Raw genomic sequence first — 24,117 nt, 5'->3', positions numbered from 1 at the left:
GCTGTGCCGTATTGATGTAAACAGCGGGGGATTTTATTCCCCGCGTGTTTACATTATGCGTGCGAGCCGCGATCGGCGGCTCGTACACTGTTCACGGAGGCAGCCTCCGTGAACTGGCATGGAAAGACCCGCCGACGCCTATCGGCGTTAGCTGGTCGTTAAGTGGTTAAACCATAATGCCTCTTTAAAAGGACAACTGACCTGAGAGGGGTAAAGAGGATGCCATACTTCCTTCCTTTTAAACAGTGCAAGTTTCCTGGCTGTCCTGCTGATCCACTGCTTCTGAGGCTGGCAGCATACTTTGCAGAACTGCGTAAGGTTTTCAGGAGTGCGGAAAATGTATGCGATATTGCACACATTAGAAGTCTATGGGTCGCATTGTGAACTGCTTATCTCTGCGGTTTCCATTATGTTTAAAAAAAAAAATGCACAATCTGTTTATTTTGCGTCGGCTATGTTTCCATTAGAAGCATGCAAAATAGCATGTGAATTTTTGTATGCCAAATTTGCATGTGCATTTTCAAATGTATTTATTTATTTACAAGTAGTAAGTCCTATTGTAATTATTGAAAGCACACAAAAACGGGAATAAGAAAAAAAAAAACCTGATGTCCAAAAGTAGTAACCCTAAAAGGAAACAGATATGGCAGCCTCCATATCCCTTTAAGGTTAGTTGTAGTTTAATAAATTAAAAATGGCCACTTGAAACAAACTCATGCTGAACACACAAAATCAGGTACTGGGAGATAATGCTCAGCTTAATTAAAAAAAATGCATAGTTTCTATAATTTCCATCTGGGCCTCTGTTCATCAAACATTGGTAATGGCGGAAGCATCACACAGTTTATTGGTCATGGGCACTAGGGACAATTCTGTTTGGGTTTGCATTACAGCTTCTATTTCCCTATCCATTTTGAACCTTCCAGTCCAGCCTTTGTTCATAGGTACCCAAAGAGGCATCAGCCCAGTTTTCATATTGGTTTGGAAAATCATAGGCTGCTCAGTTTGGGTCTGCATTACTTTTTAAAGGTGAAAATATAGATAATGTATTGTACTTAAAGGATGCATAGATCACGGTGAGAGTTGTCACATACCAGTCCAATAGCAAGTGGTTTTTGAGGCTAACCTATTAAAATGTGAAGAAACAGATTATGTAAATTACTTTATTTATTGAAACCTTCATGTTGAAAATGGCTCACAGCCTAATATTTTGGTCATGTGAAATCTAGTACTTACTGGCATCTCTTGCATAGTAAAAAGAAAACTGTATTATATTTAAACAAAATAAAGATTATTTAACATATTGTGCCCTCCATGTTCCTTCTGATTCATCAAGGTTAGTTCAAAATATATATATAAAAAAAAATAAATCTAAAGTGCCAGTCCGTGGCTCTTAGAACTTTAAGTGCAACAACGGCTTAAAAGAGGAGAGTCCCTTATGGCAGTAGTTCCTCCCTTCTTAAAAGGGATAAAGTATGGTAAAACCTCTGTGCTAGATACACCCAGTGTCTTCATTCTGTGGCATTACAGTAAAACATGCTTCTCAATGCAGTTCATGTGGCCTTTCTTCCTATACTTCATTTCCCCACGTCATGAAAGTAAAGGTTGGCACATATACATAGCATGACAACTGAAAATAAAATGTAATAGATCAGATTCCTAAACTTGGGCTCCAGGTCTCCTTGCCGATACCAGAAAATCTGCAGAGACATAATGAGTATGTAAGAGTTAATCCAGGAAATACTGGGTCAAACAGCTGAAAAGGTCTGAAAGGAGAAATACTGGTATTGGTGTTTACAAGCTATTTTAGATATTTGTCTCCAAGATTTGATCAACAAATGGGTGAGCCAAGAACAGGTCTTCCTTCAGGCACTTTCTGCACTGGGCTCAAGTTAGTCTAGTATTCTCTACAACAAATACAGTCATGCAATTCAAGTCTTTCCATTGGAGAACTGTGCTTACGTACATAAATGCAGTTATCAACTGGACCTCCTACTTAGAATGATTTCATGCAGAGGCAATTGTTATCTAACAATCCAAACTGACAGTAGTAAAAAAAAAATAATGTCACCTCTTTACTGGCAACTGTCACTTGACACGCTGCAAAGGTATGTGCCAAGCAGCCAGCTTTTTTCTATGGAGCGGGAGGACAAATGGAAAGTACCCCTTCACAAGTACTGCAGTAACAGGAAAAAGCTCTCAAATGCACCACACTACTCAGGAGAACAGCAATGATACAGAACTCATGTACTGTAGCTGTAATTTTACAAGGTATGGTTTGGTATACCACCTAGCTTATTTTGATAAATGAGAACACTTTTTTTTTTTAACATCTGCCACCGTGGATTTGAGGACACCTAGACTGTACTAGCCATATTTCTGGATCTCGACATTCAGGTTTAAAGTGGGATTTTACTCCCAAAACAAACAAAGAGATCGCCTATTAATGGAAATCGATCGTAAAATGCTCGGAAATCGATCGGAAAGCAAAATCAGACATGTTGGAAGTAAACGATCTGACAGTAAAATCGGCCAGAAAATCTCATAGTGTGTACCCAGCGTTAAACAAATGCAGCTTGGGATTCTGGCTCTTCATACACCACTCGCTGCATCCCTGTGTATGGAAACACCTGAAGGAGGGCAAGTAGCAGACCAGCCTTGCCACTCTGACCATGATACTGAAGGTAGTATTAGCACCAGAAAATGTGAGTTACCAGTGCTGACTGCCTATTGTAAATACAAGTTGCTTGATAGCTTACTTACAAGTATGAGACCGGTTACTGAGCACAAGAATATGCAGACTGCAAAGAAAACATTCACTGGTTTCGGAGGTGGCTGAGGAAAGATGAATGCACTGATAAAGGTTACCTATATAAAACAGATTGAAAAAAAAAAAAAATTAGAAACAGGACATCTACAACATGAATTCTACAAGGTTATTCAGCATCTGATAGAGATCTATTACTCTAAACTGCATAATAAATTGTAGCAAAGGAGCAGCTCCTTTAGGAATAAAAAACAAAAGAAAAAAAAAATCTTATCCAATAAGAACACTAAGTTGTGATAAATACTGAGATTGTCTGTTCGGATATCCTGCCATGCTGCCAATTAAAATTGCCAGGAAATAATGCAAATTTAATGGGTTTTGCTCTTGCCGTCATAGCAAAATTACTTCAGGGAAATGGCCTAAAAATAAACAGCTGTGCTTTGAAACATACCATTTTTGTGGTACTAGTCCAGGCATGGACAAACTTGGCCCTCCAGCCGTTAAGGAACTATAAGTCCCACAATGCATTGCAGGAGTCTGACAGCCACAGTCATGACTCAAAGGCAAATGCATTGTGGGACTTGTAGTTCCGTAACAGCTGGAGGGCCGAGTTTGCCCATGCCTGTACTAGTCTGAAGTGTCTAAAGCCTCGTACACGCGCCTTAAGTCGTCTGAGGTGGCCAATAACGAGAGAGAAAAAATTTCACCATGAAATCACTCAGGAATCGGCCTCGCCTGTTTCCGTTTCGCTGCCCCCCCAATGTAAAAATGTACTCCCTTGTGTGCATTTATACATTACCTGTCCTGTGCCACCCAGCACGTTGTGCCCATCTGTCTTCGGAATCCCCCGCAGATTATTGTAGGTAGGTAGCCAGGTCTAGGTGCCCCCAGTATACGCTAGACAGGTGCAAGTGTCCCCCGGGACAGGCTAGACAGGTGCCCTCCCAGTATAGGCTAGACAGGTCCCCTCCCAGTATAGGCTAGACAGGTCCCCTCCCAGTATAGGCTAGACAGGTGCCCCCCCCCCAGTATAGGCTAGATAGGTACTGAAGTCATGTGACGTCTGACCCGATCCTCTGCATACTGGAAGATAAGCGGAGCTGTGAAGACAGATGGGGCGCTCACTAGAACAAGGCTTGGTATGTATCTAATAAGGCAGCGGCTGCATTGGGGGACATTGGTGGGGGTGGGGGGCACTATGCCTTATGTCTCTAATGCTGCCTATAACGTACAGGGAAACCCCCTGAGCAGCATGCACGACACTGTTGGGCATACCGCTTTTAGCAAATTTTCCTTGCCCGGCACAGTGTCTGGCATACCGCTCAGGAGGTTAAAGGACATCCATGGGGGGGGGGGGGGGGGGGGGGGAACTGATGAGAAAAACAATTGTATCCATCCTCAAAAAAAAAAAAAAAAAAAAAAGGATATCCCAGTTTTATTTTATATTTAAATCTAGTTTTTAAGTTTTACTGTTTTATTGTTTCTGCTCAATGACACCTTCATTGAAGTATGCTAGAGCTCAAATCTATGAATTATTCACTCTTTATCTCTTTCCTGCTCTCAGAAGCCATTTACTGATAGGAAAGTATTTTATGGCTGCAATTACTAATCACTGATGGTTATGCTATAGTCTGACCCAGTGCCACCCGGTCCCAACCCTGACAGAAACTGTCACTTGCATACCTGATTTTTAACTCTTTCAGACAGAGAAAGAAAAAGGGAACACTGCCTAGTTATTTGTATGCTTGGTACTGTACATACACAGGTCTATCTCATGTCACCTCGGTTGTCCTTTAAAGGGGCCCATACACTTACACAATTTCCCGCCGATATACAGCAGATCACTGATCGAATCTGCTGTGAAATTGTTGCGCAAACGCTGACTGAATGATCGATTTCCATTCGAAAGCGATTGTTCCCGTCAATCTGTCCGCGCTGAAGATTTTGCTCGATCGCCGGCGGGTCGGGAGTGCGTCGATATCGGCGATTGAATGTCCGACGACAGACACTAGCGGCAATACATTACCTGTTCCGCCGGTGCGTGTCCCGCTGTCCCTTCTCCGCGCTGGGCTCCGGCTAGCTTCACTTACTTCCTGTCCCGACAGGAAGTTTAAACAGTAGAGCGCTCTCTACTGTTTAAACTTCTCCCGACAGGAAGTACAGTGAAGCTGGATCCCGGGAGCCCAGAGTAGAGACAACGGAGACCGGGGGACTCGCGCCGGCCGGAGGAGGGGGGGGGGGGGGAAATGCGGTGGCAGCGGCAGCTCCACAGATTGTGAATCAGTTTCGTAGTGAAATCGATTCAAAATCTGTTTGCAGTGTAGGCAGCCAATAGATCCCTCTTTGAACAGATTCGATCACAGAGGGACCTATCTGTTGGTCGATCTGGTGGCTATCAACCAGTCTATGGCAGTCTTAAGGCCAGACTAAACCCATATTCATGTTAACCATTTTGAACTAAACACAGGCTTACCAAATAAAGAGGAACATTAATATTTTTGTGCTTCATGCAGAGAAAATGGCATTCAGCTGCCTTCCCTGAGCTGCTGCATCATGTGCTGACGGCAGGGTGTAGAGGCACATCTTAAGTGTGAGAAAACCATTCACACAGTTTGACGTGTGACTTACCAGAACTAGAAGGGATGTTAACACACCAACAACAACATTGATGATTCGATCCTGAAAGCAAAATAGAAGAGATTAGCTGTAAGAATGCACTCATTGAACATATTGCATTTGTTGCATATTTCTAAGTAAAGATTCTAGAACCTTTTTTCTCCCCCATTTCAGCTCCCAGCTTATGGTTGACACTTTAAAGAAATGAAGTAGACCCAGACTCCCAAAATCACACTTGTGGGGTAACTTTAGGCGCCCGGTGACAACTGTTCCACCCTAACCGAGTGGACTACCAGGCTCCATCTTGCACTTGGCCAGAGCCTGGCAGTATCTACTCCATCCTTCCATAGCCAACACTGGAGGAATGATCAAATGACAGGCTCACAGGTCTCTGTCTGAATAGGGTGCAATTGGCTGCCACATCCATGACCCACTTCCCACAGGGAACAATATGAGAAGTGTGGGTTGGTAATTAGCAGCATTCATCACAGCCCCTCTTTGGCTTGTTCATCACAAACTTTTAAGCTTAGAAGACAGGAGTTATAGAAGTTCCAATGTATAGCCATGTTATCTCACATTCACCATCATATCTATCCATAACGATTTTAGATTACTATTACTATATATTCTGGCGTATAAGACTACTTTTTAAATCTTCTCGAAAGTCGGGGGTCGTTTTATTTGCCGGGTGTCATCTTATAGGGCAGGTGTTGAAACTTCCGAGTTGGACTGGAGAATCTTTGGTTCCCAGATACGGTGGGGGGGGGAGCTCAAAAACATCTGCGGCCACATCCCCACTGCATGCAGTGACCGTATGAAAGCAGCAAGGGCGGTGCTGTACAAGTATGGTAGAAGGAAATCCACTCGCCAGGATTCCTGGAAAGAAGTGACTTAGAACTTTCCCGATGTTGAGGGGGCACCTCACTGGGAAGGTGTAAGTGAAGGGTGAAGCAAGCTGCAGGCATCCGTGATGCCCGGGGTATGGAGGAAAAAAAAAAGCAAAAAAAAGCTGCGCTGTGCCCAGAAAAACACGCCTCTTTTTCCCATCTGGCCTGCCCTTGTATCCTGTTACCATACCTCCATCTCTGCCTCTCAGATGTCGCTCAGGAGGACTGCAGTGAAGCGGCGCAGGTGCGCATGTGCGAGATCTGAGAGGCAGAAAAGGCAGTAATAGTATACAAGGGTGAAAGAGGCACGTTTGCGCTACCTCTTTGATAGTCTTGGAGACAGGCATAGCTGACAAATACAATCAGGCTTTGTATACAACAACCAGGCAATCGCCGGTAAGGTACATTGCTTGCCGTGATTGGCTGGTTGTTGATACTGGGTACCACATACAGTACAGCACCAGTATTTGTACCTCTTTATACAGTATAGCACCAGTACATACAGTAGAAATGTCCAAGAGTCCAGAGGGGTAGTCTTATAGGGCAAGTAAATGTATATTTTAACTGGAAAAGTTGGGGTCCTCTTATACGCCAGAATATACAGTATTTTTCATAAGCTCTTTTGTGTGGTTCTTTATTATTCAGTTAAGTGGTGGCTTTAACTATTGCCAATATGTATAAACCTTCAGTACTGAAACATGAAGGAAAAAAAAAAAAAATATCGAAGGAGTTGTCCATCACCACCAATCATGCATCATCTCACACTAAGAAGAGTAAACAGTTAAAGGTTTCTACAGGTTTCCTTGCATGACTTTTTATAGATTAATAAGACAGCACAAATCTGAAAATTGCCCAGTGGTAAGAATAGGCTGCATATCCTATGGATGAACAGAGATCCAGCAACTGAAAAATTTTAAAGGGAACCTGAGACCGCGTGGGGAAAAAAAAAATAAATCTATTCATAACCTTGGGCTTCCTCCAGCCTCCTTCAGACCTTTGGCTCCCTCACAGTCTTTTTTGGCAACCTTGATCCGGTGCTAGGGTCCTCTGAAGTTTCTCCTGTTGGGGTTTTTCTGCACAGACGCAGAACAATCCTGGTGACGAGCGCAATGGCGGCAAACGTGCAGCCGAACTGCACTTGCGCTGACTGCAGAAACTTCAGAGGACCCTAGCGGCGGATTGATGTGGCCCAGGACGACGGGGAGGGAGCCTGGGGGCTGGGGGAAGCCCCGGGTATGCATGAATTTTTACCCCACCCCTGTCTCAGGAACATTTTAAGTGTTCTATCAATCCTTCATAAAAAAAAAAAAAAAATCCTACACAGGTAATCCACGTACAAAAGCCTGATGTAAGAACAAACTGCTGATACTGGGGATTGGTTGGAGGCACAGAAGGATGGAAGGAGGCACAGGAAGGCAGAGGTGGCCCAGAGGGACACAATGGAGGCACAGGGGCAGAGGTGGTACAGAGAGGGGCACTAAAGGCACAGGAGGATGGAAGTAGATGCCTTTCCCCTGATGGAAAGAGGCAAAGAAGAAGACAGAGGCACAGGGGCAGAGGTGGCACAGAAGGGGACACAGTGGAGGCACAGGGGGACAAAGAAGGGCACTGAAGGCTCAGTGGGGGCACAATGGAGGTACAAGGGCATAGGAGGATGTACAGGGGACAGAGATGGTACAGAGGGACACAGTGGAGGCACGGCGGACAGATTGCAGTGTTTTATCTTTAATTCATATTAAGAACGAACCTACAGTCCCCATCTCATTTGTTAAGCGGGGACTACCTGTATATGCAGTAAATTACCTATGCTTTAAAACAAATAGAACAAAATGTACAAGCTAGCAGGGCACATGATAAGGAAAGTGTTCTTACAGAAGAACACTGCTTCATAACCTCCTACAGCAAATCCAGGAACACATTACATGAGGTCACGGTAATACTGTAAGGGGTGGATAAAAACCACTTCACATTAACTATTAACTACCACAAAGCTCACTGCCTCCAAGTTGCTTGCAGCAACACTAAACAGTCCTAATGAAAAAAGAAAATAAGGCTGTATATCGAGAACAGCCTTATCCATCCGCTCCATGCCACTTGCTTCCAAAAAGACACTCATTTAACCCTAGTGAGACTCAATTTTAGCCTGCACTTCCAGGTAGTGTGAAAATAAAATTAACAAACCTGCCATATTATTGCTACACTAGCCACTATTTCTTTAAACTTCAGTTTTTGAACTACGTTAACTATAGTTTTAGCTGAGCAAGGGTAGAATGCTCCCAACCATGGGAGCACAATCACGAGAGGTGCGCCTGCGATCCAACTGGGTTTAGTGATCATACAGAGGCGACAGCGGCACATGAAGGGCAGTGGAACTGCTATGCTGAACCAGATAGAGATCTAGTGGCTGGAAGAAGCCCCAGACAGGCAAAACTTACGTTTTTTAATTATAGTTTGGATTTCCTTTAACCTAAGACATTACTCCCATATGTCTATGTCCAGGATAATGCCTTTTGCATTGCCGTTAACCACTACAGGTGGTGTTCACCTTATGGACCAGAACAATTCTCACATTTTAGCGCTCCTCCCATTCGCCGATAACTTTATCAACACTTATCATCCCTAAATGATCTAACAGTGTTTTCACCACAAATTAGGCTGTCTTTGGGGGGGTACTTTTTTGCTAAGAGCTATTTTATTCTATGTGCATTTTAATTGGAATTAAAAGAAATTCAGTTTTCAGCCATTCTAGTTTTATGTCAGGGCCCATTAACACTTGCTGATCACAAAACGCTAGCGATTTTGCTAGCGTTTTGCTCTGGCGTTTCACGATTACAGCCCAAAAAAAAAAAAAAAAAAAAAAAAAAAAAAAAACCACCATTCATACCTGCCAATTTTTTAACGATCGCGTTTTGCGCTTCTATAGCACTAAACCGCGATCGCCGGGAAATCGCCTGAAAATGGTGCAGATAGAGATTTTTGCTTTTAGCGTTTGAGCGATTTGCGCAAATCGCCCAAATGAGAACGGGCCCATAGACTTTTATTACCCTAGCGCTTTGAAAGCGCTAGTGTTTGAGCGTTTTGCTGAAATCACCAACAAAACGCTCATATGTGAATGGGCCCTTAAAACAAGCTACTATGGATAAAACTCACATTTTATTTGCCCATTTGTTCCAGTTATTACAACATTTAAATAATGTCCCTAGTACAATATACAGCAAAAATATTTTATTTGCAAATAAAGGTGTATTATTTCCATTTTGTGTTTGTTTATACTATATCACTAATTGCAAAAATAACAGTAATTCACCCTTATGACATACATATTACATAAGTGGAGTCCCTAAGGTAACTAACTATGTATATTTTTTTTGAATATCCTTTTTCTACAAGTGTTTTATTTCGTTAACTGGGGGGGGGGGGTGTTAAAGTGGGTAATTAGTGGGCAATTGACTTTTATTTAATGTGTGTAGGTGTATTTTTACTTTTTGGCTACTAGATGTCCCCCGCCACCACAAAAAAAAAAAAAAGTGTTGTGGGTTTTTTCAGGGCTATGGAGTCGGCATTGGAATCTAGGAGTCGGAGTTGGTAGTTTCATAAACTAAGGAGTCGGATGATTTTGGTACCGGCTTCACAGCCCTGTCTTTCTTTTTTTTTTTTTAACTTTCATTTTGAGAATGACCAGCAGCATCTTGCTGACGCCGTGGTCATTCCTTACAGGCATTTTGATCAGCTTTGGAACACGTTCCCATTCACCAATCTGTGTACTCCTGTGGCTGGGAGTGAGCGTGCGATCACAGCGAGGTACATATTCTACGCCCCTGGAGTTAAGATGAAATCTCAAAGGGCGTAGATATACTGTCATTGGTATGATAAGTGGTAAAAAGAAAGCTAGGTTAGAAATCTTTTTGCTTGGTATTCTTAGAAAGACAAAGGAAACCTTGTTTAAAGGGATACTGTAGGGGGGGGGGGGGGGGGTCGGGGGAAAATGAGTTGAACTTACCCGGGGCTTCTAATGGTCCCCCGCAGACATCCTGTGTTGGCACAGCCACTCACCGATGCTCCGGCCCCGCCTCCAGTTCACTTCTGGAATTTCTGACTTTAAAGTCAGAAAACCACTGCGCCTGCGTTGCCATGTCCTCACTCCCGCTGATGTCAACAGGAGTGTACTGCACAGACACAGACCATACTGGGCCTGCGTTGTGCGCTCTTGGTGACATCAGCGGGATCGAGGACACGGCAACGCAGGCGCAGTGGTTTTCAGACTTTAAAGTCTGAAATTCCAGAAGTGAACCGGAGGCGGGGCCGGAGCATCGGTGAGTGGCTGCGCGGGCACAGGATGTCTGCGGGGGACCGTTAGAAGCCCCGGGTAAGTTCAACTCATTTTCCCCTGACCCCCCTACAGTATCCCTTTAAAGCAGACCTGAACTCAGAACGTCCTCTCTGCTCTAAAAGATATGCAACAGCATAACCACCTTTAAACAAAAAACATTTCTTTGTTAAAGTGAACCTTAAGTGTCCCAAAAAAAATGAGTTTTACTCACCTGGGGCTTACCTCAGCCCCCTGCAGCTGATCGGTGCCCACGACGAGTCGCTCTGATGCTCCGGGTCCCGCTGGCGGCCACTTCCGGTTTCGCCGTCAGGACCCGTCAGGCTGGGGAACGCGGCTGATACTACGCGTTCCCAGCCAAAATAGCACCCCTATGCGGCCATATGTCCGCATACGGGTGCCTATGCGGACATATGGCCGCATAGGGGTGCTATTTTGGCTGGGAACGCGTAGTATCAGCCGCGTTCCCCAGCCTGACGGGTCCTGACGGCGAAACCGGAAGTGGCCGCCAGCGGGACCCGGAGCATCAGAGCGACTCGTCGTGGGCACCGATCAGCTGCAGGGGGCTGAGGTAAGCCCCAGGTGAGTAAAACTCATTTTTTTTTGGACACTTAAGGTTCACTTTAAGGCTGATACAAATCCTAATCAAATAATAAAATAAATCTGCACGGTTTCTACTTCCTGATCCATGTAAGCAGACATTAACAACCTGTGCTTACCAATGAGCTTACCTGCCATCTCAGCAGTGGCAGTCATGTGACACGGCAAAGATCAAATCACAACTTGTGATTAGACACAAATGAGGTGGAATTAACCACTTGAGTGCCCCCTTAAGGACCAGAGGGTGCTGGTACAGTAAACCGCCGCTTTCCAACGAATCGCTGCTAAAATCCGCTGCTCCCGCCGGTCACGTCGCTCTGTCCCCACCACAGGCTGCTCTCTCTGCCGTCGCTATGACGGCAGAGCGCTGTGCGCCGGTCATGTGCCGCTTTTATTGGCTCCTGACCCTGTCACTCCATGTAAGCCAATGGGAACGGCTTACATGAATGACAGGGCCAGGATCCAATGAAAGCGGCTCCTGGCCGGCGGAGATAGAGCGGCGGCGGGGATGGGCGGTGAACGGGACATAGAGTTTACGTCCGGTCACAACCGCAGCGCCCCCTGCCCGCCGTAGATTTCAACTACGCCAGTCCACAGGCAGTTAAAGGGGAACTGAAGTGAGAAGAATATGGAGGCTGCCATATTTATTTCCTTTTAAACAATACACATTGCCTAGCAGCCCTGCTGATCCATTTGGCTGCTGAAGTGTCTGCATCACACCAGAAACAAGCATGCAGCTAATCCTGTCAGATCTGACAATGTCAGAAACACCAGATCTGCTGCATGCTTATTCAGGGTCTACGGCTAAAAGTATTAAGAGGCAGAGGATCAGCAAGACAGCCAGGCAGTGTGCATTGTTTAAAAGGAAATAAATATGTCAGCCTCCATAACCCTCTTGCTTCAGTTGCCCTTTAAACAGCTCTCTAAATACATACAGGGTGCATTTTTCTACGTTTTCCTTCTGTCCTGTGCAGGAGTTCAGGTCCACTTTAGTTACATTTTCTGCTAAATTTTCTCCCAGGAGATATTTTCATACCTTACTAATAGAATACTTTAATAGATAAGATGAAAGCTTAAAAAAAACCTCAGGATAAAAGTGAACGCAATAAGGGCCGGGGAGGGTACTACCTTTAGCTACATTAACTGCTTGAAGACAGGCAGCAGAGTGCAGTAGGGACTGGAGAGGTGCCAGGTAAGTAAAAATCCACTTTTGTGTCCTAGTTCAGGTGTACTTTAATAGTCATCAAAGATAGGTACAAACAGTCAGAGCAAAGTATCAGCAATGTGCAGATTGCAGTAAGTCAAAGCAACATTCAACAAGAATTTGTATTTTACTGATCTAACCTCCAAAACAGGAGTCAGGGGGCGGGGTTCTTCCAAATGTTTTGTGTGTATATGAAAAGAGGAAATCAAAAATTATTTCTCACAAAACCTCCAAAACAGAAAAATCTTGATATTGAAATGACAATCAGCTGTTGGGTCACTGAATTTTAAAGGCCCACTATCGTGAAAAAAGTAGGCAGTTAAAATCTGACAGAACCGACAGGTTTTGGGCCAGTCCATCTCCTCATGGGGGATTCTCAGGGTTTTATTTATTGTATTTATAAAGCGCCAACATATTGCGCAGCGCTGGACATTAGTTTAGGTTACAATGTTTAGGGGTGACATACAGCAAAATGACAATACCTGAATACAAGAAAGACCAGATCATGCCGCACAGTATGAGTACAAGGTAATGCTTAGTCACTGGAGGGGAGCATGGAGATTAGGCAAGTTAGGTTCACTCAGATGCATAGCATGGGTTCACAGTAATGGAGGTGCATGATCAGGTAGGACACAAAAGGAGCAGGACCCTACCCAAAGGCTTACAATCTAGAGGGAGAGGTAAGGATACGAAAGGTAGGGGACCAGAGTTCAGCTGTGGGTTTAGAGCACTTGTAAGAAGTAGTAGTCCAGAGTGAAAAGGTGAGTTTTGAGGGCTTTCTTGAAAATGTTGAAGGAAGGGGCTGCCCTAATGGGTGGAGGTAGGGAGTTCCATAGTGTTGGAGCAGCTCTTGAGAAGTACTGGAGGCGTGCATGGGACTGGGCGATGCGGAGGGCGGCTAGGCGAAGTTCATTGGAAGAACGGTGTGAGCGGCTAGGTGTGTACCTCTGAGTAAGATCGGAAATGTAGGTTGGACAGGTTTTGTGGACAGATTTGTAGGTCAGACACAGTATCTTGAATCTGATTCTGGACTGGATAGGAAGCCAGTGGAGGGATTCAAGGAGGGGATCCGCTGTGGTGGAGCGATGGGAGGAGTGGATAATTCTGGCTGCCGCATTCATGATGGACTGCAGTGGGGCTGTTCAGGGTCATAGGTTTTCATTGTTTTCAACAGTATTTCCTGAACAGCAGTTTAACTGCAAAATCGTAAGATACCAGCCAGCCTTCCTAATCACTTGGACACTATTTTGTCAGTTAGACTTTGCAACTGCTGTTCAGGAAATACTGTTGAAAACAAAGAAAACCCTGAGAATCCCCCATGAAGAGATGGACTGGCCCAAAACCTGTTGGTTTTGTCAGATTTTAACTGCCTACTTTTTTCCTGATGTTCACTGCTGTGTACAATACTCATGTTAAACCACAACGAACAGGAAAACAGATTCTTTAAAATTCTTCCAAGGTTGAAGGTGCATACACATCCAATTTTGATAGGCCAATCACTGGCCAATTTTAGCACTCCCATGTAGTAGGAGGGCCAACAGATTTTGAATACTATGAACAGATTGTGTAGGTAAACAGTCATACTACATGGAGGTGGTAAATTTGTCAATGATTGGCCAATCAGAATTGAAAATGTGTACCAGGCTTAACGCCTAGTATACACCATACAATTTTGTTAGATATTTCTGTTAAGCCTCATCTACACGCGTAGATGAGGCTTCGATGTTCCTTATCAATCGAGCCGCTGATGCGGCTTGATTGATAAGATCCGACAGGACGGATCTCCCCACCGCCGATTCCCTGCTCGTTCCCCGCGAGAGGACAATGGCAGGAGATGGAGCGGAAGATAAGCGGCGCAGGCGGGGAATCGAATCCGGCGCGGGGACGCGGAAGAGGCGATCCGGCGGCTAATCGAGCTGCCGGATCGGAGCCTCATCTACCCGTGTAGATGAGGCTTAAGATTTTCTGTAATTAGAACTGGTAGAGACTGGTCATTATCTCTGGTGTATGGTCTTCTGGTTATCTCCTGCTTAATTGCTAGGCAGATAGAAAATTTCCAACATGTTGGAAATTATCTCTCTGGCAGGTAGCATAACAGAAAATCTAACAGAAAATTGTATGGTGTGTACTAGGCATTAGGCTTCCAAGGAGCTCAACTCCACCTACAGCGGATATTCCATATCTATGCTGACAAGATGGACTACATCTATTCAGTCATTAACTTTGTTCTTGAGTTTCCTCACAGGAGATATTTCTACATTTTATTAGTAAAATATTGTTCAAGCCCCCAGCAAGCAGGGGAATATTCAAAATTATTTTTAATACTGTATTACCTTTCCACCTAACTTTTAGTAATTTTTCAATGTCAGGAGCTGAAAAGTTATTTTGTAAATACTTTTTTTAATTCATCTCCTGAGAGAAAAGATAATTGAATAAGGGCCATTTCGTTTATCTCACACAAATACTGGTGCAGACGTATCTTTAAAACAATTCAGTCACTTGCTACCCTAACAGATTCTTTTTCATGTAGGCTAGAAGGTACAGTTTTGAAGGATATATTATTATTGCTTAATGGGAGAAGGTGGACATAAAAGCGGTTATTCATATTTTTTTCTGGAATCACTTAGTATCTACTCAAAACCACACTTAGATTTAGCTCACTTTGGCTTTGAAATTCATCTGCAACATGAAAGATACAGTAGCACAAAGTACATACCCTTGCAGAGGTCTCCCCAAACAATGGTCTGTTGTCCAGGCCACCAGTTCCATAGGTCCTGGTGGTATAGTCCTCCATTATAAACGGAGTATGTTCGTCAGTCATTAAATAAGTGTTCTGTGTATTAATGCATACACCTGACAGTAAGTATGCCACCACCTTCAGAGCATGATATGATGGCCCACTTGTGATGAAAATACCAATGTTTCACTGTATGTGCAGTCAGAATAATCTCCGGAATGTTCTCTTCACGGTGACTACTTGCCTGAAGAAGGACAAAGAACACTTAATGACACACTGGAAACTGGAGAGTGCCTTAAGAATGTCTACATTATACACAGAAAGTGCTGTGACTTAAAGGAATGATATGAGAAGAAATTACAAACATTTTACAAGATACCGATAATACACATTAATATGAAATATATCCTTAGAAAGAAACAAACTTCTGGTAGAAACAAACAACAATTTAAGTGCTACAACACACTAACTGAATATTACTTATTTTATAATGGTAAGAGATCAGCTTCTTTTTATCACTATTATTATTTAGCATTTAAATAGTGCCAACATCTTCCACAGCTATTTACACAGTATATTTTAATTGCGTCACTTGCTGTTCCTCGGAGGAGCTCACAATCTATTCCCTACTATAGTGATATGTCCAACGTAGTCTACGGCCAATTTGGAGGGGAAGCCAATTAACTTATCTGTATGCTTGTTTGGAGATGTGGGAGGAAACCAGAGTGCCCAGAGGCAACCCACGCAGACACGGCGAGAACATACAAACTCCTTTCAAATAGTGCCCTGGTTGGGTTTCAGAGGACCCAGCGATGCGAGGTGAGAGCACCAACCACTACAGTATGCGGTTCAGGATGCTCTTAAAAACTTTTACTTCTCTGCTTGTTTAGCTATATACACACACTTTAAGGCCTCTTTCCCACTAAGACATTGCATTAGATGCGACGTTAAGGTCGCATAACGTGCCCCTAACGCAACGCATGGTGGTGTTGAAGTTGGACGTCAGATTGAGCCGCATTATGCGGCTCGATGCGTACTTTTTGACGCATGCGCAACACGTGGTCCCGCCAGCCAATCGCCGCACAAAGCGGCCGCTCCAGGAAGTAAACACTGCACGTCACACAGTGCAGTGAATATTAATTAGCCATGTGGCTGGCCGCAATAGCGGACTCTCCCCTCCTCCTCCAACATTACTGAGCATGTGCAAACAGTCTAACGCGGCTTAGCCGTGTATAACGTACTGCATGCAGTACTTTCACTTAACGTGTAGCGTTACAATGTAACGCAACGTGGGCACTGTGAACAGCCCATTGATTTTTCATTACTGTGCGTTGGGCTGCGTTACAGGCTGCTCTAACGTGCGCCTGTAACGTCCCACTGTGAAAGCAGCCTAAAGGAGAACTGTAGAGAGAGGTGTATGGAGGCTGCCATATTTATTTCCATTTAAGCAATACCAGTTACCTGGCTATCCTGCTGATCCTCTGCCTCTAATACTTTCAGACATAGACCCTGAACAAGCAAGCATGCAGCAGATCAGGTTTTTCTGACAATTTTGACAGATATGATAAGATTAGCTGCATGCTTGTGTCTGGTGCGATTCAGACACTTCTTCCACCAAATAGATCAGCAGGGCTGCCAGGCAACTGGTATTGCTTAAAAGGAAATAAATATGGCAGCCTCCATACACATCTCACTACAGTTCTCCTTTAACAATCCGTCACCTAAAATGATCTTTACAGATTTTTTTTTGCAGGAGTTTATTTAAAATGATTGCAGTACAAACATATTTAGCTGCCAGCCAAGTAGTTTACTGCTCAATGGAAATGCACAAACAGCTTTTTACTGCAAGAATTTCTGTTTAAGGACAACTGTAACGAGAGGAATATGGAGGCTTCCATATTTATTTCCTTTTAACAATGCCAGTTGCCTGGTTATCCTGCTGATCCTCTCTCTCTAATACTTTTAGCCATAAACCCTGAACAAGCATATGCAGATCAGGGGTTTCTGACATTATAGTCAGATCTGACAAGATTAGCTGCATGCTTGTTTCTGGTGTTATTCAGACAATACTGCAGCCAGCCAAATAAATCAGCAGGTATTGTTTAAAAGGAAATAAATATGGCAGCCTCCATATTCTTCTCACTTCGGAAGTCCTTTAAAGTTCCGGCAGGAAACAGACTCTGGAGGACAGATATCTCACTCGGCAGTTCAGTACTAAGGATCCCAGCACCTGAGGATTACAATTCAAAGAAGAACAAACGAACAAAACAAAAAAAAACAAATGATCTTTTCCGTTGAGAGAAGCACAAAATTTGTGTATGTACCGGTAGCTTTTGTATGGTTTGGGAAAGCTACCGGTACATACACACCTGGTAATTTGGGCTCTGCCATAGACCATAATAATTTGGGCGCCAGACATAAGCAATAGAAACTAATGCGCAGGAGGGGACAGTTAGTGTTAGGCATAGGGTAGGGGAAGGTTAAGGTTAAGGTTAGGAGTAGGTGGGGGAGGGTTTTGTGTGAGAGGTTAGGTAAAGGCTTCACCCAGCCCCCACATTTCCCAATGAAGGAAGCAAACATTTCCCTCAAGTATCCCTTAGCAAAAAATCTTTCACTTTTTGCAGGGACAAATGATTTTCAAAGCTCTGCCCAATGTCCTGAAGTTATGCATTTTGGATGTTTGATCAGACAGATATACATGTTTAACAGGGTGAGGCTTTTCAGGCACCACTCACTCTCTGGCCAATAGCAGTTACCTGTCCACCATCTCAAAATAGCCTACAAATGAAAGATGTAACCATGCCTTCGCAAACGTTACTAAAAGCCCTGCAATGTATTCTGTAGAGATTATCAAGGAGATGCCTATATATGGCCAATTTAATTTCGTATCCCTCCTTTACCTATATGGCCATTTTTAGTTTGTAGCCCTGATTTTTTTTTTTAATAAGAATGTCATTTTGTAGTTCACTTTTTTGCTATGTGTCAGTTTTCATTTTGTAGGATCGTTTGAGGTTTTTAGAAAACAAAATTAAAACAGACTTCCTGTACAGTTCTTTTAATAGTCTGTCCTGGAAATCATTTATTTGGTCTCTGAGTTTGTAACTTTTAGTGGCATAAATAAAAAAAAAAAAAAAAAAAAAAAAAAAAAAAAAAAATCCTACTACACTGAGCTTCCTCTATTCAGCTCATTTTTTCTGTAATTGTGATTGGCAAATGGGTCAACAGTGCAACACAGGGAAAGCTGAATGTACATGTTTAGAGTCTATTAATGCAGACATTGATTTGTTGCTATGCTTGTTCAGCTTGATTGTGGCTGCCATTCACATTGCAAGCATCCAATTAAATCTATATTAAGCTGGCCACTAACAGTCCAATTTCTAGCTAAAAATCATTTGAGCGATCAGAAATTCTGATCTGAAGAAAAATCGTTCACTACACCATCAACTAACCAATCTTTGCTTCCTATCACAACCAATCAAGAAAATCCAAATTTTGGTTTGACAATAATCCAGTCAGACGATTTTTTTTATAATGGTTCATAATCGATTGTGCCCATCAACTGAGATTATTTTCAACCAATCCGATCAGAATTTCTGATCGCTCTAACAATTTTTTTTGCTAGAAATTGGACCGTTAGTGGCCACCTTTAGACGCATGTCCTGAAATAGAACTTTCATAAACAAGCTGTTCTAGATTACATAGTAGGTCCTTTTGGACGAGAGGCTGATAGTCTGCTGCCAGGAAATTACAGTTTATACAGGTGGCTTTACTGTTTAATGGAGTAGTGAGGGCAGAGTCAAGGCAGGAGGCACCCAAGGAAAGAGCCACCAGCCAAAAATATTCAGTCTAGCCAAACGCCAGTTCCCTGCTTGCCACCAAAGACAGAAGATCCCTGTACAGACATTAAACTGGTGTTAGAAAGCAAATATGAACACCATAAAAAAAAGTCTGATGTTTGAACATACCTTGACATGCTAGACAAAAACTATGCTAGAGAAGACCTCTCAGACAGGTACCATTAAGTTTAATGTTTTCTATTAAGTTCTTCACAACAGCCACCAGGAGACTGCTCCTATCTACAGCAGAGTTCCCCAACCCTGTCCTCAAGACTTACCAACAGTACAGGTTTTGCAGGAAACTACACACAACCACAGGTGGGGTAATTAGTGTCTCAGCAGAGCTGATTAACAACCTCTGTGGATTTCCACAAAACATGCACTGTTGGTGGGCCTTGAGGACAGGGTTGGGGGAACACTGATCTACAGGACAGGAAGACCAATACGATATAAAAAAGCAACACCCATTTCCCCCTTCAGTGTTTACAGATTACTTGGATTTTAGAAGTGGACTTACCATGCCAGGGCGGTTTCTAGGCCTGTCATGAAGAACTTCATGGAAAACATCTTACCGGTAAAGGTAAACTTATACTTCCATTCGTTCTTCACGACAGCCACCAGGAGATATATTCCATACTACGTCCTCCCAGGGTGGGGATTTTAGCAGACAGAGCTTTGCATCCAAAAGCTTGAATCTTGGTTGTTAGGCAAATCTAAATGGTAATGTTTAATGAACGTATTATAATAAGATCAAGTGGACACACTACAAATTTGTGAGACAGAGAGGCTTTCTCCGCCCAAGAAGAGGAAACTTGCCCTAGTAGAATGAACTTTAATAACTAATGGTGCTGGAATATTAGCCATATCATATGCCTTAAAAATAATAGTCTTCAGAATGTGGACTAGGTATGGGATGAATACAATCTGCTGACTTTGTTCTCAGTGAAGCTGCTACTTCCATCATAATCTTTTGTGAAAAAGCAAGGGTTCAAAGCTTGCCCAAGCTCATGTTTGTTGCTTCCATGATACTATATAGCCATCCAATTTTCTGCCGTCTCCTCCTCCTTTTGCCCTCGATATTTCCCAGCATCAGGGTCTTCTCCAATGAGTCCTGCCTTCTCATTGTGTATACAAAGTATTTCAGCTTTATGTTCAGCATTGCTCTCTCCAATGAATAGTCTACATTTAGAAGTAATGAATGAGACCAAGAAGGAATACCTGGCGCGGTTTGGAGAAGTGTTCATCAATGACAAGGGGCAGAGAATTTGTGACCAGAGAGGAGAAATGCAATGCCAGAGCAAATACGGCTGTCTGTAAGGTTGGGCAACATCATTACAGGGGGAACAGGAGCCACTTGTGGTGTGACTTTGGTGGCTATAGTACCTTGGATGGTAGTGAAATAGTCAATGAGTGGATAACTGCGCTATGATAGTTCATTTTTTTTTTTTTTTAGGTCAACTGAGAAGTGCATGGGCAGTGTGGGAGGAGAAAGATGCCAGCTTGCTACAAATAAGTGCTAATCGCTGTCTGTGGGTCTGGGAAGCTAGAGGGCCAGGTGAGCATACCACTCTGGTGGTACAGATTGCAGAGTCATACACGGTGGAGGCTGGTGACCTCAAAATAACCCCACAGGTGCTTTTGTATAGTGGGTGGTGGATCATGGACAAAGGAGTTAAGAACAAAAAAGTCAGGCCCTGTTCAAAGTGATCAGCTGCATTGCAGAATAATTCTGCATGTCAACTTGCTGCCCATACAATTATATGGGCCTGTTCACAGTAACGGATCGTGGTTATACTAACTCGCTGCATGCAGTCTTTGTATTAAAGTCTATGTCCAGTCTCCATTGCAGTTCAGTCATTATACAGTGTGAGGTATGCAAGTGACCACTGTGAACCTAGCTTGAAAAATAGGCTATGCACATTTTCTCTGTTTCTATAGAAGAACATGATTTGAATACTAGCTTGGTGAAAGCGGAATCCCAGAAGATATAAGAGACTGGGTCATAGACTGTTAACCTTCTAAGTAAGTGCCCTCTCATAACCATTTGGTTATGAGAGTAACGCAGTATAACTCACAGCACTGTAAAATCAATGTGCTGTTCACAGTGCACACGTTGCGTTAGGGTATAACGCTGCACGTTAAATGAAAGTGCAGCATGCTGTACGTTATACCCCTATAGAGCTGCGTTAGATTGTTTGCACATGCTCAGCGACTAGCCACATAGCTAATTAATATTCACTGCACTGTGGTGACTCATGGTGGGACTCGCCGTTTTGTCCGGATCATGATCGGTTCATTTGATCCGGATCTTTTTTGTGAGTCGAATCATCTGGATCATCACAATGAAAGATTTGGTTCACAGTGGATGCCTGTCTGGAAGAAACAGGAACATACAGAATGTACAGTGCAGGCAGGGAAAGTCCTGTCCTGCTAGTCATTTCACCCAGTCTGCTTCCCTAGTAAAAATGATTCAAATGATTCGGTTCAAAGATCCGGATCTTTTCAATGATCTGATTCGAATGATCTGAATCCTTAAAAAGATCCGGACTTCCCATCACTATCCTGGAGCTGCTGCATCTGACGTCCAACTTAAACACCACCATGCATTGCGTTAGGGGCACGTTATGCGACCTTAACGTCCCCTAAAACGCAACGTCTTGGTGTGAAAGTAGCCTCAGAGTGCATATGTAACATGCTAGTGGAGGTGCAACATGCTAAAAGGAATGTGCTAGGACCTAGAAAGAAACGGTCTGAGGAAGCACACTACTCTCAGAAAATGTAACTAATTAATAGGTCATGCTGCATATTCATTACCTATGCAAAAGAGCGACAGTCAGTTGAGTGCAAGAACTTACTGCGTTGTGGCACTGCATGGATTTGTCCACATCTGCAGTGTAAGCTGTTAATTACATGTGAATAAAGAAAACGTTGAATTGCTCCAGTGCTGGTCATGCAAGATTCTAAGACATGATTTTGCACCAGTTTCCACTAGGACCGTGTGTGCCCGAATTCACGTATGAATAATAAGAAACGCATGAATACGGGACCAGAATCTCGACCTATTGAAGTCAATAAGCTGCTTATGAATTTGTGCACGTGAAAAAATCCTGAAGCACCGATACAGAATTCTGGACTACTTGTCCGAATCTCCATAGCCGTATATGGCACAGCTACAGAGATTTGGATGGGTAATTGGCATGCACAAGTGCTAGTCTCAGAGATGGATGGATATTTGACAGACTGGACCATTGCATGGAGGACCCGATTGAGTAAAGTCAGCTGTCCATTACTCTACCAGAAAGGCCAGCAACGAATGACACCTGTATGCAATTTACATTTTCAGCTGAGAGGCTCAGAAACTGTTGTTTCAGCCAAGTAAAATCTTAAGTGTGTACTTGGCTTTGGTATGCTTCCGTTTCACTTCCACATGACTAAAAGGCAACATCCATAATCCATCACTTCAGGACAGTGTGTGTTATATTGACATCATTCCTTTATATCCATGTGCCCACATGGATGTTATAGGATTCTGAGAGGTTTGAATAGCAAAGTGTAAAATGTGCAATCAGTGAACTGAGAACAACGCTAGACCATTCTGTTTGAGGTAAAAAGGACCTTATCCTACTATGCTATAGCCACAGACTTCTAAAATGCAAAAAAGCATACCCTATGGGTACTTAAACTTACCAGGGTCAATTAGCTGTATACATTTTAGATTAAAAAAACAGATACCTGAATAACATAGCAATGTAGGAAAAAAAATTGAAAGTATTCATAGACAATACTGATTATTCCCTATAAAATATATAGCTGCTACCATTTTCTGTCTCACTTACAGAATAAATTACCGTACGCAAATGTGATATACTGTGTAAAGTTCTGTGGAAGATGTTGGTTCTATATAAATAATAATAATATTACCATAACCAGAGATAATCGTACTGCTTGTTAATTGTTGAACAAGAGAGGAATATGCAGCCTGTGCTCCCTGCCTTATATCTGAGGACATTGCACTTTCACTTTCCACTGCTATTTGTTTACCGGGGCAGATTTACAAATCAGAGAAGCTTTGCAGTGTCATCATTAGCTTACATGAGCCGTATAGGCGTTTTTACCTATAGTAGAGCTAGATGCACGTACAATGGCTCGGCGTCTGTATGGGGGGATAGTGTGTGTTTGGAGGGAAGTCTGGGGGACTCTGGGAAGCACTACAGCTGCGCACTCCTCCCCAGCTGCTGTGACACCGGGCGGCACCTGCACACACACATCCATCCCCTCACGTACCTACACACACACCATACAGCTCAGTCACCTGTATCATCCCGACGGCAGGACAAGCGCCACCATAAGCCAGCCGTCAGGCAGACTGAATGCCAGACAGTTACCCGGACAACCAGCAGCAGTAGCAGAACAAGATTGTGACTGAAACACCGACGGCCCGGCGTCAGAGCCTGCGCTGCGCTACCTCACTGCACCTATTGGTGCGCTGGAGCATGCGGCACGCCCATTGGCCGTCCCCTGTCGCAGGAGTGATGTAGTGATGGCTTAGCGAGCGGTGCTGCTGCTGCTGATGATGCCGGGTACAGGAGAGATGGGAAAGTAGAGGTTTACTTACCTTGAAAAAAAAAATTTCTGCTAGACGCTTGTTGTTTCTATTTTGCTTAACAATAATCAAAGTAGAATATAAGCACTTCAACCACTTACATTACAACCTATTTCACCTAGAGGTTTAAAGCAAATCTGAAGTGGATTTAAGTTAAAAATTAGATCCCAGAGCCTTCCCTCTCCATAGGTGAATATCTGTTTTATTTTAAATTCATTTCAGATTTGCTTTAAAGAGACTCTGTATCAAAAAAAAGTTCCCCTGGGGGGTGCTCACCTCGGGATGGGTAAGCCGGTAACAGTAAATTCGGGCGCCTGAGGCAAGTGGACAAATCGGGCGCCGCCATTCACTCCCATAATAAATATCGTTTAATGGGCGCCCGACAGGAAAAAAGGGCGCCGGAGAAAAATAACGTTTTATAAGCGGCGCCCGGAGACTTTTACTGTTTTATAACTGCTTCTCATGATTACACATTATTTTATGATTTATAATTTTTTAAACATTATTTTTAAACGAAAAACAGTACAATCTTTTTTAAAA

General features: G+C 43.3%; 1 protein-coding gene across 2 annotated transcripts; it reads right to left on the bottom strand.

Moving 5' to 3' along the window:
* Positions 1 to 1,149: 1,149 nt before the first annotated feature.
* On the bottom strand, positions 1,150 to 23,437 carry TMEM243 (transmembrane protein 243). 2 transcript variants are annotated; one of them, XM_068272669.1, is made up of 5 exons: positions 23,259 to 23,437; positions 15,118 to 15,382; positions 5,396 to 5,446; positions 2,764 to 2,868; positions 1,150 to 1,700 (listed from the first exon to the last, which is right to left on the bottom strand). In XM_068272669.1, the coding sequence occupies exons 2-5, from the start codon at positions 15,220 to 15,222 to the stop codon at positions 1,578 to 1,580; spliced, it is 384 nt and encodes a 127-aa protein (XP_068128770.1). In that variant the 5' UTR covers positions 15,223 to 15,382; positions 23,259 to 23,437; the 3' UTR covers positions 1,150 to 1,577. The 2 variants fall into 2 exon arrangements, with proteins under 2 accessions (XP_068128770.1, XP_068128769.1); XM_068272668.1 differs by having other exon boundaries at positions 23,287 to 23,437.
* Positions 23,438 to 24,117: the final 680 nt, after the last annotated feature.

Source organism: Hyperolius riggenbachi, chromosome 3 (assembly GCF_040937935.1).
Source record: "Hyperolius riggenbachi isolate aHypRig1 chromosome 3, aHypRig1.pri, whole genome shotgun sequence".
NCBI lineage: Eukaryota > Metazoa > Chordata > Amphibia > Anura > Hyperoliidae > Hyperolius > Hyperolius riggenbachi.
This window is presented reverse-complemented; position numbering and strand designations above follow the sequence as displayed.